Below are 18,652 nucleotides of genomic sequence, written 5' to 3' on the forward strand. Positions count from 1 at the left end.
TCTTCTACATTATCCTCAGTGTTTTGCTTATTCTTGGTAGGGTTGCATGTTCTCTTATACATGAGTCCGTTGCTCACATTTTGTTCTGTTTTTTCAGATTAGGCAGGCCTTTTAAGTCATGCGCACTGCCCCTTCCCGAGACTGTTAGTGGAGGGCAGTTGCGAGGGGATGTGCTGGTTTGGGGTTGTGTTCCTCGCTTTGCTCTGCAGTGTGGCTTCGGAGTTCAAGTGCGCGAGTGGACATGTCTGGAAACATGTCTGGGACGGAGTTCTTAACAGTTTTTAAACCTGTGCTACCTGGAGACTCAATTAAATGGCATTATTCTCACCACTAATCTCACTTCCTAATGTCATTCCAAAATCTCTTCTCCACCTTCTCTCTCTCTTTCTCTATCTCAAAATCTCAAAGCAACAATCATGACAAAATCCCACAAAGCAAACCAGGAAGGCCAGCTCTGACTGCTCTGCTCTCCTGCACAGCCACCAGCTTTGGACACGCTGCTGATTTGATACTTTTAGTACCTACAGTCTTCAGTGGGTTGACATGTGAAAAGTCTTTTGGAACAGAGAGCAGTCATTTAACAGACCATGCACTCTCTCTTCCATTTTTCTTTACCAATCACCACAAGGTAAGATTCTCTATTTAGTCACTTACAAAGACACTTGCAAAGCCAATCACTTTTCCTCCTGTGTTCCCACCTAATCATTGGAATGAATACTGCAGTTTGTCTTCTCATAATAATAGTAAATTGCTGTGTCCCTACTTCTGTGTTCAACACCTGTGAGGAGACGGGGAGCTCACTCCCAGTTGACGAGCCAGAACCCCGACTTTGTGCATTCTCGGGGAGACGATTTGTACTTTCAGTTAAATTGAGTGTCTATGACAAGTGATAAAACAGTACTGAGGTTTATTTAACCGTTTTTACAGTAGAAGTTTAATAAGATCTGCCTGTTAGAGTAGAATGAAGCTCACATACAACCTGAGGTACTCCTGCAACTAAAAAAAGGAACGAAAGAAAAAAAGCAAAGTCTTTCTATTTTTGAAAAACAGATTATCTTTTTTTCCCTCATCAGGATTGGTTTAGATTGCCAGGAAGCATTTCTGAAAGTATAGTAACACGATCAAGCATCAATCGTTTTAAAACTTAGATTTGGTTTTTAATCCTTGTCTGAAAAGTATTTCTGAGGATGCCCCATTGGTTTTCCGGGGCACTTGGATATCAAACCATTATGAAGAGATAAAAAGAAAAAAAATTGGTATGGAGTATGAAATTATCAAATAGAAAGATAAAAAGATGCCATGGTGAAGAAATTACCCATTTATATCGTTAAAACTCATCTCAAAGTGATGACTGGAAGTGTTAATGAAGGTATTCTGGGGAAAAATGGGATGCTGACGGTCTTACCATGTTGAAATCGGCACGTAGACCCTGTTTACAAAGAACACTCCCCAAGATGGGGTGCTTAGAAGATAAAGAAGTTGATGAGATTGTTATTTTAAAATGTTAAGTGTTTTTCCTCTTTTTAAAAAGTAATTGAAATAAATAACCCTTCTTAGTGAAGAAAATGTAAACTTTAATGGAAGTTCAGCAGAATGAAACATTTAAAAAGTGAAGATTGCAGATACGGGTTTTTATTGTGAATCCACAAGGGGGTAGTGATGTTCTATCAAAGATATTTCTGGTGGAAATGTGAGATGGTCTCTTTTAACACTGTAGATTACAGATAACACCGGTCTGTTTGCATTTTAACTTAATAAGATCGGCTTTTGAAAATGTCTATTGGCAAAATTGTTTATCGCTTAAATTTTGAAACATCCATTTTCGGCGGATGGCTATTTTAAGCCTCTGAATGGTGAAGAAGAAAGACCGTCCTTGTAGTGTCGTGCTTTGGAGAGGTTACCAAGGACCTGAGGGTCACTTATTTTCCAAGAGCGTAAAAATCTTAGAATCTGGGAATCAGTTACTTAAGTAACTTGTGTCTCAAGTTTACAGCAGTTTGTATTACTGGTTGGATTTTCAGTTTTGCCGAGAGATGAATAATGTGAAAAAATCCACACCACTAGCTGCTTTTAATAGTTCTGAGTAAATCAGATTTTTATAATCTCTTTTTTATTAGTTTTATTACATCATTAGATAAAAAGCAGTTTTTTCCCTTTCACATAAAAATTCCAATAGTTCTCTTGAGGTCTGAGCCCCACCCACTTACATTCAGAATTAAATTTGGGGGTGATATGGCAAGGCCGGGTAGTTTTCACTGAAGAACTAAAACCAGCTATAGTGTGTTCTCTTTTTTTGAATGAGGTGGCACATGGTGGGAGAAGGTTTAAGGTGGGGATGGGACTGGGTTCTACGTATTTAGTGACAACTAACCATATCTTTAAAAATATTGCTTTTAAGCATAGTATGAAATAGATCCATGGTTTAGACGTTATGCTTGTGTGTGGCATATACTTAGTACTAGTTGAGTTTTTTTTCCTTTTTGGTTGTCCAGGGAAAAGGTGGTTAATCTCTCTCTCATCTCTCCGCTCCCCCCTCTCCCCCTCTCGCCCTTTCCCCTCACCCCTGCCTTCTCCCCTTCTCTCTCTCTCTCTCTCTCTCTCTCTCTCCTCTCTCTCTCTCCTCTCTCTCCTCTCTCTCTCTTCAGCTCCCTCTCGCCTCTCGGTCTCTCGTCTTCATTCTCACTCCTCTCCTCTTCTCTCTCTCTCTCTCGTTTTCTTCTCCCTCCCCCTTCCCTTGGTCTGAGCAAGGGCTCTGTTTTATCTCTCTTTACTAATGACGGTGACTTAACACCCAGAAGGTAACACCTCTTCTTCACAGACTACCCTCAGCCCTGCTGGGAGCTGAACTACGCATGACGTCAGCATTTTCATTCATAAATTTGATTTTTCTGAATCTCTTCTTCTTTTGTGTTCCTGAGCTGACTTCTGGCACTGGCACAAATCAGTTTACCATCAGTCAGCCCATAAATCAGTGATAAAAGGTAAAACAGAAGATAAGATCCTAGAGTTGTTTTGATAGAGCTAGAGTTGCTCGTGCTGATTTGGACAAGGTTTCTGGTGAAACAGATTGAAATCTGAAAACAGTCAGTTTAATTATCCCATGATTCTGTGGATTGAGCTGTGTTGTGGGCATACTGACACTGCATTTTTGTTCTCCCACGAAGTTCAGAGTGCGAGGCAGTAGCTCCTTTGTTCAAAGGCGCTTTTCTGTTGTAATTTGACTAAATTGGAGCATTCTGCTTTATTTCCAAGAGGTTAGGCCTGGAGATTATACTGATGTTGCTTTTGGAATGCATTTGGATTTTTTTTTTTTAGGGGGGCATTCTTTTGCTCTAGAAATACTTTAAATGACTTGTTTGACACTTATATTTTCAGGATGTTGTAGTTATTTTGTCAGTTGCGTAGCAGCTTTTATGTTGGAGTTAGGTTTCATCTCCCCTCAATTGTACACTCTTGTAGCTGTTGACTCCAGTTTCTCCTCCAGGGAGGTCGCTGCTTGTACTTTAGTGCTGCCTGAGAGCAGTTCTGGAAGAAATCTTATTTGGAGTGTTCCTCTGCAGGGCCAAGTTTGAGGCCGAGCCTCCGGCGTGTGGCATCTTTCGAGCCTCCTGTAGTTGATGAATGGTGAGCTTCACAAAAGTTCATTTTCTCTGCTTTCTTGGGGGTTTGTTGACTTTCTAGATATTTAATTGCCAAGAAACATTTAGAAATAAAATATATTGTATTTAGAAATCATTTTCGCTCAGTTACAATTTGTGGTGCGAGCAGATGATTCAAACTGCAGTATTTGATTGATACCCACTGTTACTCCTGAGAAGACTTGAAACCTCATGACAGCTCGGAGGTACCGTGTCCTCCCTCCCTTACATGAGAGGAGAGCTTGTGTTCCTTAGTTGAAGTCAGTTGTCTGATGGGGAACAGACATGGGTGGTCTGTTGTTTAGCTTTCTCCTTTACGTAGATGCTCTAAGAAGAAAAATAAGAGCCAAGGAGGCATGAATGAGCATGTGAAAACGATTTAAATGACATTTAATGTTTTCTCTAAGAACTAAATCGTTGTTAAATTATTTAAATGTAATTTCTAGGAAGGATTCTAATGATAAGTACTATTGAAGAAAGGAGTATTTAAAGGTGGAGGGTCTCTGTAAACACTCCCTAATTTCAAAACCCTGCACCGCTGAGGGATTTATGAAAAGTTACGGGTTTGGATAATCAGATTTCAAAACAGGGGGCAGACTGGCTGTATTGTCAGCATTAACCATTTGTCGCAGCCTGCAGCAAACAGTGCTGGCGAGTCCTCTGACCATGAAGACTCAGGTCTCCTCTCTGGCCTTTAGACCAAGCCCCCTGTGAGTCCCAGCTCGGGCTCTTCTCTTCAGTCACCAGAACACGGCTGACCAGGACCAAGGACTCCAGCTGTCCTTGCTGTCAGTCGCTACAGAGGCCAGGGACTAGCAACCTCTCCTTGCCTCCGCAACCTTCTCTCCCTTACCAGATACTGTCTCATCACTCTCGATTCTGGCACAGCTTCTCATTTTGCTTTTCCCAGACCTTTGCTCTTGTGTAACGAGTTAGTCAGTAATAATTTGGAGGGGACTCATGGTTTGGTAAAGGGTTGTCCTAGTGATGACCTCTAAAGTTCCTTCCCATTCTGACTTACGATCATAAGAAAATGAAGTGGGCTGTATGGAATTGCGCTTTCTGTCTTGCTTTGCTGGTATGCAGCTGTTCTGTATAACTGTCTTTTCTTCTGAGGTACTTGCTCCAGGTCAAGAATTAATGTGTTGGCTCAAGCCGTGTAGGAGGAATCTGAACCACAGTCACCGAAGTGTCTCCTTTCTGATGTACGGAGAGGGCCTAATTTTTAGAGCTGTCTAACATTGCGAGTGTTTACTTTAAAAAAATGTAAAAATTGTTCAAAAGATGTGCAGCATAAAAACATTCATTCTGCTTAGTTATTCCCTAGACACGTTTAAGCTCTTTTCCTGATGTGGATGAAAGTTCATACTTTTGGAAACATAAAGACTTAAATAACATGATTATGGTGGAAAAGTGTCTGCTAACCTCAGACGTTTTATGTTTAAGGTAGTATTATTTATATTCATTTAGTTGGATTTTTCTGGAGTTGATTAATGTAACTGTTATTAAAATGTATCGATTGCTAGTAATTCAGTAAATAACTTCCTATTAAGAAACTCGAGGGGATTGGGGAGTTTCCGTGGGTCCACTGTAATTGATCATATAGGGTTCTACACTTGGGCGAAACTCCCTGGGCTGCTGCTGCAGGCCTGGCATTTGGGAGAGGCCTTGAATATAATTTACTTTCTGAAGCTTACTTTCATATTTAAAGCTACTGAGGGGCAAGTTAATGTTCCCGGTGTTCTTGCCAACATTCTCTGCCGTATCCTTTCCGTCTGCTGTTATGAAAGGCACTGGCTGAATTATTTGCTTGACCAGAGCTTCCTGATGGAGGTCTCTTCCTTGTTTAATTTTATTGATAGAGGCTATGTGCTTAAAAGAAAGCTGTAACAGCAGAAGGTGGTGAGTGGGTACTCAGCATTTTGAAGTGCTTGTCTTTCTTCCTAGGGTCCTCAGAAATTGATCATAGATTACTTGACCAAATTCAGGCCCAGAGATTTATTCCAGGCGTTCTGGGAGGCGAGGAACATCAGTCTTTCTCTCCTGAATCTGATTTTTCTGCATCTGACCCGTGGCTGCCTGTATGGGTGTCTTCTGATGCAAATCTGGTGATAGTGGCAACCTTTCCAACGCGGCTGAATATCCCTGACAGCTGTTATCTGTCCTCTCCAGGTATTTTTAGTCTCCAGCCTCATGTCTAGAGGAACGGAGGATGAATTTAGCTGCTCTGGTGCCGTTCCAAGTTATTGCGAGTGTTCTCCGCTCCTTTCTGCACCAGCCTACCACAGCGCCACCTCTCATGAGGTGCTCTGCCCTTGTCACCTGGTGAAAAAGCAGAGACAGAAGTCACCGGTTTAATAAGAATGAAAGTCATGATTTTCAGAATGCTTTTAGAAATGAGGTGGTCAGTGGTGATGGTGCACAACAGCAAACGGACTTAACACTCTAAACTGTACTCCAAAAAGAGTTAAAATGGCCAGTTTTTATGTTATGGATATTTACCACAAATAAAAAAACTTCAGATGGATTTAAACAGAATGAAAAAAGTAGCTATGAGGTCCTTACAGTAAATATATGGCCTTGTTTTCATTACCCCAAGGAGGGGGGTTGGTTGTGCCTTAAATAGTATCAAAATCTCTCTCTGACACACACACCCCCTCTCCCTAAATACGCGGTGGTAATGAGGCTCTGAGGTTCATTTACACGGGACGCGGACACTAGGACTCCTGATGTCAGGGAGCGTCAGCAAGTCCTATTTGAGCTGGGGCAGTTTCGATTGCAAGGCACACCAGCACTCAGGTTAAGTGGAGGAGGGGTTTGTACAAGATACCAGAAGCAATCTCAGCCTCCCAGGACTGAAACGGAAGTGCTGCTGGACAGTCTGGGAGCCGGACCTGGAGAGTCTGGAGTAGGGCTTTCCTCTGGAGACCTGGGGCCGAGCTGGGATCTCCTGGGATGCCAAGGCCCCGTCTCTGCTGTCCTCATTACTGCTGTTTCCTCCTGTTCTCTTTGCAGATGAGATTGTTTTCACTTACATATTCTTCCTTGCTCCCCCATAACTTGCATATAATGTGGCCTGCCATGGCCCCCGCCACGGCCCCCACCAAAGCCCTATCTCGTCCCTGCCATGGCCCCCATTACGGCCCTCATCATGGCCTCCGTCATGGCCCCTGCTATGGCCCCCGTCATGGCTTCCGTCATGGCTCCAGTCATGGCCCCCGTCACGGCCTCCGTCATGGCTCCAGTCATGGCTCCAGTCATGGCCCCTGTCCTGGCCTCTGTCATGGCTCCAGTCATGGCTCCAGTCATGGCCCCCGTCACGACCCCTGTCACGGCTCCAGTCATGGCCTCTGTCATGGCTCCAGTCATGGCCCCCATCACGACCCCCATCATGGCCCCCGTTACGGCCCCTGTCATGGCTCCAGTCATGGCCTCTGTCATGGCTCCAGTCATGGCCCCTGTCACGGCCCCGGTCATGGCTCCAGTCATGGCCTCTGTCATGGCTCCAGTCATGGCCCCTGTCACGGCCCCCGTCATGGCTCCAGTCATGGCCTCTGTCATGGCTCCAGTCATGGCTCCAGTCATGGCCCCTGTCCTGGCCTCTGTCATGGCTCCAGTCATGGCTCCAGTCATGGCCCCCGTCACGGCCCCGGTCATGGCTCCAGTCATGGCCTCTGTCATGGCTCCAGTCATGGCCCCTGTCACGGCCCCCGTCATGGCTCCAGTCATGGCCTCTGTCATGGCTCCAGTCATGGCCCCCGTCACGGCCCCCGTCATGGCTCCAGTCATGGCCCCTGTCATGCCTCCATCATGGTTCCAGCCATGGTCCATGTCATGGCCCCTGCATGCCTCATATTTCTAGTGCTCACCATCATCTGACGCTAGGCTCTATGGCAAGTGTTTCAAATACTCAGGACAGAGAATCCGACTGCCTCCTCCCAGCTGGTTGCCTTGTTTCCATAGGCCAGGTGTTTACCCTGGTCCAGTCTGTAAGGAGGGGGGTAGGCCAACTGAGGAGGGGGTTAGGGTGACTGTAAGGAGGGGTGTTAGGAGGGCTGTAAAGAGGGGTGGCTAGGATCTGTTGGTCTGATCATTTAGAGGGCCTTGGGGGAAAGGACATGGTGTGAGAAAGGGACTCTGTCTAGCAGGGGGCCCTGGCACCTCCAACTGTGTCCATCAAGCTGGGTGAAAGAGAATATTAACTGCCCAGTAGATTTCTTTGTTCAGTGCTACAGTGAGTAAACTTTCTGCAGAGAAAATGTTCACTGCAGTGTGGGTGGGTGTGGAGTAAATCAGAGGTGGGCATAGTAACCGTCCCCAGGCTCATTTTCTGAGCTGTGTTGCATCAGGCAGCACCCAGCGGAGCCAGGTGGTCTGTGCAGGCTTTGCCCCGTGTGTGTTCTCAGGTAGAACCAAGGAGTTGGGGGATTTCAGTGTCCTCTGAGGTTTTCCACGGTTCAGATGCTTGGGTGGGCCTGTCGCTTTTCCCTTGTGGACCACTGAACTTGAAAGGTTGGGGATGGCATCCTGGTTCCAAAGGGAGACACTCCCTCAAATGGGGGTGTGTGGGGGGAAGGAAACTGAAAACATGTGGCCACCTGTACGCACATTCGTCGGCTTTTCCTTGGTGTATCCTTCCTGCCTCTAATCTCTGGTTTTTCTTGGTTTCTCATGGTAGGAGGAGGAAAGAGAATTACAGGAGACAGGTGAAGACTGAGAACAGTGGTTTGGAGGTACTATGTGAAAGGGCCGAGAGCCGCACACCATTGAGCTCTCAGGACACACAGCTGCTACATAATCGGTTTTCAGAGTGATGACCTTGAGTATATTCACAAAGCAACACTTAGTGTGCTCTGCCTAACAAAAGAGGAAAGTAATGTTTTGGAAAAAACACAACCATCCAAGTAGTTTTTAGTAGTCAAAGGATTTGATTCCTTTTTCAGTAACCATTTTATTGAGACATAGTTCATGTACCACACAACTCACCCCTTTAAAGTACATGGTTTATTGGTGTTAGTATGTTACACAGTTGTACCACTGTCCCCACTATCTAATGCCAGAACATCTTCACTCCCAAAAGAAACCTCTGTCTTTCAGTAGCCCCTCTCCCTCCCCTCAGCTCTAGGCAAGCAGTAATCTCCTTTGTGTCTCTGTGGATTTGCCTGTTCTGGACATTTCATATCAGTGAAATCACACAATGTGTGGCCTGTTGTGTCCGGCTTCTTTCCCTTAGCATAATGTTTTCAAGGTCCATCCATGCTGTGGTGTGTGTCCGTACTTTTTTACTTTTTTTTTTTTTTTTTTTTCCTCCTCTTCCTCCTCTTACTTTTTTACTTTTATGGTGGAATAACACTCTATTGTACAGATAGATCACATTTTATTTATCTGTTCTTCACCAGTTGATGGACATTTGCATTATTTTCACCTTTTGGCTATTATGAATAATGCTGCTATGAGCATTGTGTACAGGTCTTTGTGTGGACATATGTTTTAGTTGTTGTGGGTATTACCCGGAGTGGAGTTGTTGGGTTATGTGGTAACTCTGTGTTTAACTGAGGAACTGCCAGACTGTTTAGCCAAAAGCGCTGCAACGTAATACACTTCTGCCAGCAATGGTTCTAATTTCTCCACATCCTTCTGACTTGTTACTACCTGTCTTTTGAGTCTAGCCATTCTTGTGGATGTGTAGTGGTATCTTACTGTGTTTTTGATTTGCATTTCCTTAATGGCTAGTGATGTTGAACATCTTTTCGTGTGATTATTGGTCATTTGTATGTCTGCTTTGGAGAAATGCCTATTCAAGTCCTCTGCCCATTTTCGAATTGTTTATTTTTTGTTGTTGAGTTGTAGTTTTTTTGTATATTCTGGATATCAGTGCCTTATCAGATGTATGATTTGTACATTTTCTCCTATTCTATGGATTGTCTTTTTGCTTTTTGATAGTGTCTTAAGCACAAAAGTTTGAAATTTCAATTAAATTTCAGTTTATCTGTTTTTTGTGGTGTGTGCTTTTGGTGTTGTAATTAAGAAGTCAGTGCCTAATCCAAGGTCATGAGGATTTACCTCTATGTTTTCTTGTAAGAGTTTGATAGTTTCAGCTCTTATGTTTAAGTCTCTGGTTCATTTTGAGTACATTTTTGTATATGTCGTGAGGTAGCCTGCCAGCGTCATTCTTTTGCATGTGGATATCCAGTTGTCCTAGCACCATTTGTCGAAAAGACCTTTCTTTCCCCATCAAAGTATCTTGGCACCCTTGGCAAAAAATGAGTGGACCCAAATGTGTGGGCTTGCTTTTGGAGTCTTGATTCTCTTCCATTGATCTGTGTCTTCCTTATGCCAGTGCCACGCTGTCTTGGTTACTGTAGCTTTGTAGTAAGGTTTGAAATTGGGAAGTGTCTGCCCAATTCTGTTATTTTTCAAGATTGTTTTGGCTATTCAAGTACCCAAGCATCTTGCCTTAAAAAATTGTTTTCCTTTATTGCTACAATAGGCTGCCTTGGTGAAACACTAATTCACTGTTAGGCTGGGATTGGACTTTCCCGAGTTCTAAGGGAGCGAATAGCTAATTCATACAGTCTGTAGGTTGGCTTATTGTGGTATGTGTTCTTTCGATGTGATATCTTGCTGATGATACCTTGAATGGTTAGGAAAAATGTGGTATTCTGGTTAATACTTATTCTGATTAAGAGAATTAACAGATTCCATGTGTGAACATTTAATTGTCAAAGACTTAGAATATGCCACAATAAAATTGTGACATTAAAATTTATGTAATAATAGTTATTCTTATTGGAGATGTCAGAAGATATTTTAGGATCTGTAGTCCTGTGGGGGCCACATGAATATCAGTTGTTATTGCACTCTTAAGTCAGTTCATTTATTCAACAAATAATAGTAAAGTGCCAGGCACAGAGGATGGCAGACATAGCCCCGTCCTCGTGGAGCTAATGGGGGCACTGACGTTAACCAAGGTGCCACGTGAAATCACAGCCGATACAGTGCTGTGAGGAGATACGTGCTCTGAAGGGAGGTACAGTGTATCATAAAGGGATTTGACTCATCTGAGGCTGAGGGAGGCTTCCTGAGCTGAGCTCTGAAGGGAAGTGGGAATTAATTGAGGGAAAAATGAGGGAAAGAAGTCCCAGGTAATTGGATAAGCTGGTTAGTGGGGTGCGCTGGGATACTCTGATTACATTCTGGCTGTTTACAGCTTTTGAGAAGGAGTGTCTGAAGGCTTGACTCTGGTCTTTACCCCTTAAGTGCCTCGTGACTTTAAGCAAGTAACTTAACATTTCTGAGATTATTTACTTGAGATAAATAAAACATGAAAACATACAGAAGTCTAAGGTTTGGATTGATTGTATTAGGTTGGTGAAAAAGTAATTGTGGTTTACAAGGTTAAAAACAATAGCAAAAGCCGCAATTACTTTTGCACCAGCCTCATATCATAGCTCAAAAAACATTATTTTTTTTGTGACCTTCTATGGTTGATTACTTAGGAACGCAATGCTGGTAAATTGAAAAATTTCTGAACTTTTTCCCCAGTCTTTGAGATTAACTCGCTTCAGTTCCTACGTACTCTAGAAGTCTGCAGTCTGCAGGGTAGCAGATACGGATGTAATTGCTTCGTGCTATAAGCAGGCACTGGGAGGAACTGGGAAGACTTCCTGAAGGAGGCATTCTTTGCCGTGGCATCACTGACAGGCAGACATGGTGGTTGGAGGAGAAATTCCAGGTAGAGGAAATGGAGCAAAGGCATAGAGCCAGGAGAGTCCAGGGGATGGCTGGGATTCTGGGCGCATGTGCGTAGGTGAGCCTGGAAAAGTAGGTGGGGGTTAGGTTGTAGGGGCTTGGAGCATGGAGTACAGTCTCTGTTCTGGGAGAAGCTTGTAGAGGGGTGTGTGTGTGTGTGTGTGTGTGTGTGTGTGTGTGTGTGCGCGCAGAGGAATGGGAGTGAGTAAAAGCCAGTTCTCGTCGTGGTGCTTATAAGGGCCAGTGCTTACCTCTCCGGTCGCCAGAATGTTCGGTTCTTGTAGATGCTGGCTGTGCCGGCCGCCATGCTTTCTCTCCGCGCCAGGCCACGCACGTTGCCACCTCCTTGACTTACAAGATGCCCCTTCCTCCCAAACGCCTGCGCACATACTCGCATCGCTTTGCTTTGCCGACTCTTCTGTCCTCTGGGGTTCCGCTTAACCGAGACTGTGTCTAAAGGCTTTCTTGCTCTTCCTCTCTCTCCGATTGGATTGTGTGTCCTTCCTGTGTGCACCCCGAGTACCGTGTGGTTTTCCTGCTCACGGCACGTTAGTTTGTATTCGAAATGCTTGTTCACTTCTCTTTCTCCCTCAATTAGATGTGCATCTTTAGAGGTTAGAGACGGGCGTACGTGGCACCTTGGATGGGCTTCATCATGTTGGTTGGTTGAATGAATGAATGAGCACAGAGAACGAACTGGGATTGGGAAAGCAGCCCTCTCCAAGAGTGTCTGTAGCAATGGGTTGGAGAAAGGAGTTAGTGTGACCGAGTTATTATGTGTGTGTGAGAGAGTCACAGTTTTGTGACTGACAGTAGGCCTTGAGGCATGAGAAGAGTTGAAGGCGACTCCTACCTAGTGTTGAAACCTCAACAACTGGAGTTAGGTGAGGCCGTTAACTGAGGCAGGGAATACAGGACAGAGGGGGCTAGGGAGACTGGATACAGCAGGATTGGTTCTAACTGGGCAATTGCATTGCATTGGGCAGAGGTAACTGGGGGAGCCGTAGCATGCTCGTATGCACTATGCCGTTGGAACTGTGGCTCAGAGATTAGGGAGTTTTCACATGGGGCACCTGTTGTTTTCTTTTTCCTTCATTGAACTTTCAGAGGAGAAGGGAGCCCTGGTAATGGAGTCCATCAGCGGTCAGCCTCCTCTGCAAAGGGCAGGTGGACACGGGCGGTGAGCAGAGCTGGAGGGGCCCATAGAGATAAGCTGGCACAGCCTCTGGTAGAATATAGAAAGAAGCTTCAGGAAAGTAGGGACCTTATCTGTCTTCCTCATCGCTGCATCTCTCTGACCAGAACAGTGTCTGTTGGTTAAAAGAATGAATGAATCAATTCAAAAGAGTTAGGAGTAGACGATGCAGTAGCGAGTGAAATTGTATGGGGAGAAGCAAGGGGACTTGACTGCAGAAGTGTGGTCACTGCTTCCATTGAAGTGTCACCAGAGGGGAGAGTACCTGTGAGGACAGACAGTGGTCAGAGAAGTGACAACAAGAGGGTTCTGCGTGAAGTCAGGGATGCTGAGTGCAGAGCGTTGCAAGGAGGCGTCAGGTGGGATGCTGCAGAGAGTCTGAGTAGAATGAAGATGAAGGAAAAGGTAATGACTTTGTCAGTTTGATAGTGAGTTGAGAGAATGAGAAAGGCAGAGAGAGAGAATTCAAGGATTTTGTGGTAAATGCAGAATGCTGGTAAAAATGATAGTGAAATAATCGATCAAGTCCAAGTTGAGAAAAGAAATCCCTGGGACCTGATGGACCGGGTGTACTAGTTCTATATTGCTGCTGTGACAAATGACCACAGACTTAGTGGCTTTGCCTAGAACTCTTGTACCGTCTGGCCCTGTGGGTCAGGAGTTCAGGCAGGGCTTTGCTAGGGCTGCTGCCTCAGCGCCTCACGAGCCGCAGTCAAGGTGCTGACCGGGGCTGGAGTCTCATTCGAAGGCTTGACTGGGGAAGGATCCTCTTCCAAGTTCACATAGTTTGAAGGATTCCTTCTTGTGGGCTGTTGGCCAGAGGCTACCCTCAGTCCCTGGCCACCTGGCAGCTTGCTTCATCAGAGCCAGCAAGGGAGAGAGTCTGCTGGCAAGACAGAAGGCACGGACTACGTCGCGTAATCATGGAGTGACGTCCTGTCGCCTGTGCCACGTTCTGGTGTTAGAAGCCAGTCACTCGGTCCGGCGCTCACTCCAAGAGAGGGGATTCCACAAAGCTGTGTGTTAACCAGGAGCCGGGGGTCCCGCCATGAAGCTTGTCCACCACAGTTGGGAGGGTGATAGCACTAGAAGGCAGTAGAGCTGTTCTTTAGAGAGAGGCCCGCCCTTCGGATGCGAGCGGCAGGGAGCTGTAGAGTACAGCAGTGGAGGTGGAGTCCGGGGGAAGTTCAGATCCAGTCCTGCAGGCGCTGCTGAGCCCTCTCAGGAGGCCGCCATGCCCTCTCCACCCCCTCACGAGGGGGTAGGTGCCTCTCCTGTGAGACGCCCTAACAGACTGTTATAATTGCCAGTGTAAACCCTTCTGCGCTGCTCAGGTTGAATTATTTACCAGCAGATTCCTGGCCAGTGGAGGTATCTGTGCTGCTTGCACAGATGTTGAGTGTCCAGTGAGGTGATTCACATGGAAGGACGCATTTTACAGGATGTAAAGTGATACTCAGACAAATGGTATTGACTGTGCCCCTCCCCCCCCCATGTTCAGTAGAACACACACAGACTTTAACCTACATTTTCCTTGTTAACTTGGGTTCATTATGTTGTACCTAAGTTACCGAACTGGGCTTTATTTAATACTGTGATATTTTTAGGGCCTTTTGGGTAGAGTGTTTGCTTTTATGATAAATGACCTCAAACTGCTGTGCCTTTCAAGCCCCTGTATCCAGTTTTTATTGTTTAAAAAAAATTCTTGCTATTCCTTGTCACTCTTTTGCTTCTACCTGTCACTTTCTGGCTATCTTTTCCCCTCTTATTTGTTGCTTCCGATCCTCTCGGCTTGGCAACGTGATAATTAAGCTTATTAGAACTCTGAGTAGTCAGTAGTAATCAAGCCAGGAGTACGGATCGGAGAGCCCTTCTCACAGTGAAGTATGTGAGCTTTTGTGGGTGAACTTTGTAAAAATCTCTTTTGGCCTCAGAGTGTGTCTTGGCTCCCGTCCTGGTTCTGGCTGTGTGTGGATTAGGTGAGCTTCCCACGGAGCCAAGTTCCATTCGCAGAGCGGGGCTGCCATTTTCTTGGCGCATGCCTCATTGCTCTGTTAGGATAAACAGTGTCATTCTCTCCTTTAGTTTCGATGAAGTTGTAGTTGTTTGGGCAGCAGCAAGTAGTGCTAGGTAATGGGTGGTCTGTGGTTCTTGGACCAGTGTGGGAGAAGCAAGGGAAACCTTCCCGTCAGATCAGCACCCAGGCGTCCGCAGGAGTTATCTTGCCGGCCTTTCTGTAGGATGTTGAACCCCCGGCTCCGATGACTAGATGGTCTTTGATATTCCTCAGGGTCTGCTCAGTGCTCTGGCGTTTCTGTCAGAGCAGCCTGTGTACTTCTCTGCAAACGTCTGCATCGTTTCTTGGTGGACAAGCACCAGCATTATTAGGGGGCGGGCCCGTGTCCTCCTGGAGACAGCCCAGGAGCAGCATGGGGAGACCCCCCTGGGCCTTGCTCGGCTCCCGCGGCCTGTGCCCTGGGCAAACATCTGCCCGGGCCTTGGGTCTCCTTTCTGTGATCTCATGCTGTCTGCTCTGCTCCCCGTGGGGAGCGCAGTAAGATTTTATACGTGAGCATGCTTGTTATAGGTATATTATCAAATAGAATGCTTGCTTTGTTGGGTTGATTTTGTTGATATTTTACTGTGCTCTGTCTTGGAGGAGTTTAAAAAATTATCATCAGTAGTAGTAATGATAAGTGCTAGTAAAACAATGTGATTTTAAATTCTGTGTAGTTTTTCTCTGTGTTCTACTGGAATCTATTTGTAAAAGTGTGGACATTTAATCAGTGCTCTTTCATTATTTTCAGAATATTGAGTATACGGCTTCTTAGCCAAATTAAATTTATGAAAATTCTGATGATACTGTGATGCATATCTAGAAAGAATAATTTTTTTCATTCTGAAATCACTTTGAATATGCTTTACATGAATCTAGTAATGGTGAATCAATTAATGTGATTTCTCAGGTCATAAATCAGGCTTGATATATTGTAGTGTCACTTCCTGTGTAAGCTTCTTAGAACTTCAGCAGCTTTGTGGTCTGTTTTAGCTACTTGTTTGCTTTTGAACTCAATTCTAGGTGTTGAACTCAATTTGAGAGCCTAAAACGGTTTGTGCCCCAATTACTTTAGAGGCCTCTGCTTCCCTTTATTTTTGAGCCTGCCTTAGTAGTAGAAGCCGGCCACCTATCAGACATTTTTCCTTTTAACTTGGGTACATGCTTTAATTTTGTCTCTATCCCATAGGGGCTTGGCGAAGGTTATTATAGTTGCACTTACTGTATATTTTGAACTTCTTGAAAAGGGGTAAAATGAGAGCAGAAAATAGTTTTGTCCTGTACCACGTAATTTTCCCCCCACTAACCATTGTGGCTCAGAAGGATAAGGTGACCTGTGTTTAGGGGCACATGTTGGTTTCCCAGTCATTGAGGTCATTACCCGTTTTATAGAGGGTCTCCAGGGCGTGGCCTTTGATAGACCCTGCACTGCTTTTTGTCTAGCAGGAAGTACTGGAGTTGGTTCTGTTGGTGTCTGTGAACACTGGGGAGGGTTTTTACCCCCTTAGTTCGTAGTGGGTCTAACATAGCTTGTAGCTTTTGTCTTACCGCTCGATTGTTCAGGGCAGCCTTAGAAGAGGAAGGGAAGTTCCTAAAAGGACTGATGGCCTTCAGTAAATTTCACCATCAGCATGGCGAGAGATGGGACCACTCTTTTTCCTTTCCGTGAACTTCTGGGAATGTCGTTCAACCATGAAGGGAAAAAATTTTTTTTTGAGCTTCTTTTATTAGCCAGCTGTTAAGTACTGGAGATACCTGGATGAAAAGCCAGACAGACATCTCTTTAAGGATGCCCTTGTTATATAGTCTTACTTATTTTTTAAATGAAAGTTTATTGGGGTGATAATTGTTAGTAAAATTACATAGACTTCAGGTGTACAATTCTGTATTACATCATCTATAAATCCCATTGTGTGTTCACCACCCAGAGTCAGTTCTCCTTCCATCACCATATATTTGATGTTAAAATTGTATTTTGAGTATGTTAGAAAAACATTTATCGGAGAAGAAAACCTAGTAGATTGGTTTTAGCTACTGAATGGCCTTAGGAATTAAAGGTGGAGTTGTAGGTCAACTGAAGACAATCCTGAAAGGAATGACTCTTCTGTAATTAAAAACAAAAACAAAACAAAACAACAGTTACAAATGGCATTGTCTCAGACTGCTAGCTGATCACGAAATCCATCTCCTCTTTCTGGGCACGAAGCCAGACTGCATTTCCCAGCCTCCCTTGCAATTAGGTGTGGCTTATGGCCAGATTCTAGCCAATGGAGCGAGAGCAGAGAAGTGTGCCACTTGCAGGCCTGGCCGGTAAAACCCTCCAGGCACTGTTGCTTGTGTCCTGTCCCTCTGCTGGCTGGTGACTTGGGAAGGCTCCTGCCGCGGGTGCCAGAGCTGCTGCTCGGAGGAGAGCTCGCTACTGATCGGGCACAGCTGTTTTGGACTTGACATGAGCAAGAAGTAAATATTTATGGTATTTGAGCCATGATGTGGTTTGTCCTGAGTTAGGCTCCCTACCTGGTCTGGGCATGGTGCCTGGAACGCTAAGCACAACTGGTGAGTTTAGTGAAGGTGCTAAGAATTTCAGACTGCCTAATTTTGATTATTTATATGTCATGTTATATGTATTGACCAGTGAATTTTAAAAGTCAGTTTCAGTCATGGAAAATATATGACACATTTTTTTTTTTTAATGCATCACTTCTAATTGATACAAGTGGTTTATTGCATTCAGTGTGGCCTCTCCGTGTCTGATTTAATAAGCTGTGTGGGTCCCAGGTAGCTTTAAAGGGACTCTGTGGAGATTTAAACATTCTCAGTCCGTATTTCAGAGAACTGTACACCCAGTTTGCACCATGCTACTTCTCTCTTCCAAAGCCTGCAATCACTTCTTGTTACACAGCATTTTGTTTCCTTTATTCCAACATTCCAGAACGATATGCATTGTCTAAGGAGTGTGGCTGTGTCACGCCCTGACCTAGGGTCTCGAAAGGAGATGGAAATGAATGAAAGAGGCTGTCCCCCCACAGAGTTTGTGCTCCGCACACAGGGAGTTGCTGGGTTTCCAGGCTGCTGCTGTCTGCCCTCATGTTAGCCTTCGATAAATCCCGTGCTGTGTCTTCTTTCAATCTTTAGTATTGCCTCCAACTTGATAGTGTACTTTTTGAAGGCAGGGGATCTATTTTATAGAGTGTCTCTATCTCCTCTCTCAGCCACTTCTGGAGACACTGGGCACTGTATTAATTGTGTAACCATCCCTCTGGTTTCTTTTAATGATTTTGCTTGCGTACTCTGGTATAGTTTTGAGTTATAATTTCTGTTAACAGACAGAAGTACTTAGTCGAGTAGGAATTCATGAAATTATGAGGCCGAGGAATGTTAGGACTTTTAGACCCTCTAGTTCCTGATACTCAACACGTGGCCCCAAATCGTGGCATGAGTTTCACATGGAGGCCTCATAGAGGCCTGGCCAGGCCCCACTCCGACCCGGGGGTCAGAACCTGCGTCTTCACCAGGTCCGCCGATGACCTGAGTGCACGCTGAAGTTGGAGACGCATTGTTCAAGGTCAGCCTCCCACTTTACTCTTGAGAAAACCGGGGAAGTTCGAAGAGTTGCCTAGAGTCCCACTGCTGTTTATTTCAGTGGTTCTCGTCCTTGGGTACATCTTGAGATCGCTTGAGAATCTTTACAAAAACACTGATGCCTGGGTCCTACCCCCACATATTCTGACTCAACTGTTCAGGGTTGTAGCCTGGGCATCAGAATTTAAAAAGTCTCCCCAGATGACTGATGTGCAGCCAGGCTGAGAGCCGCGCATCTGGTTAGTGAGAGGTTTCTTGCTCCAGTCTAGTAGTCCTTCCCCCACATGTGGATGTACGATCAGAAACAGTGCTTTCCCTCCCTGGTTCTCACCAGAGTGCACCGCCTACTTTTCTTTCCTTCACAGCATTTATCCCACTTACCACCCATCTCTCCCACTGGCAGGTACCCCACAAGGGTAGGACCTGTTC

General features: G+C 45.1%; 1 protein-coding gene across 16 annotated transcripts in view; it reads left to right on the forward strand.

Moving 5' to 3' along the window:
* CAMTA1 (calmodulin binding transcription activator 1) overlaps positions 1-18,652 on the forward strand; it is an 818,639-nt gene that overhangs the window by 6,561 nt on the left and 793,426 nt on the right. The window contains exon 1 of one of the 16 annotated variants that reach the window (XM_033113421.1): positions 3,513-3,624. The exons of 14 other annotated variants lie outside the window; for them this stretch is intronic. In XM_033113421.1, the coding sequence (XP_032969312.1) occupies positions 3,622-3,624 (3 nt within the window). In that variant the 5' untranslated portion in view covers positions 3,513-3,621. Of the gene's footprint in view, positions 1-3,512; positions 3,625-17,005; positions 17,115-18,652 lie in introns of those variants that run through there. One more of the 16 variants, XM_033113422.1, reaches the window with a different exon arrangement.

Source organism: Rhinolophus ferrumequinum, chromosome 9 (assembly GCF_004115265.2).
Source record: "Rhinolophus ferrumequinum isolate MPI-CBG mRhiFer1 chromosome 9, mRhiFer1_v1.p, whole genome shotgun sequence".
Lineage (NCBI taxonomy): Eukaryota > Metazoa > Chordata > Mammalia > Chiroptera > Rhinolophidae > Rhinolophus > Rhinolophus ferrumequinum.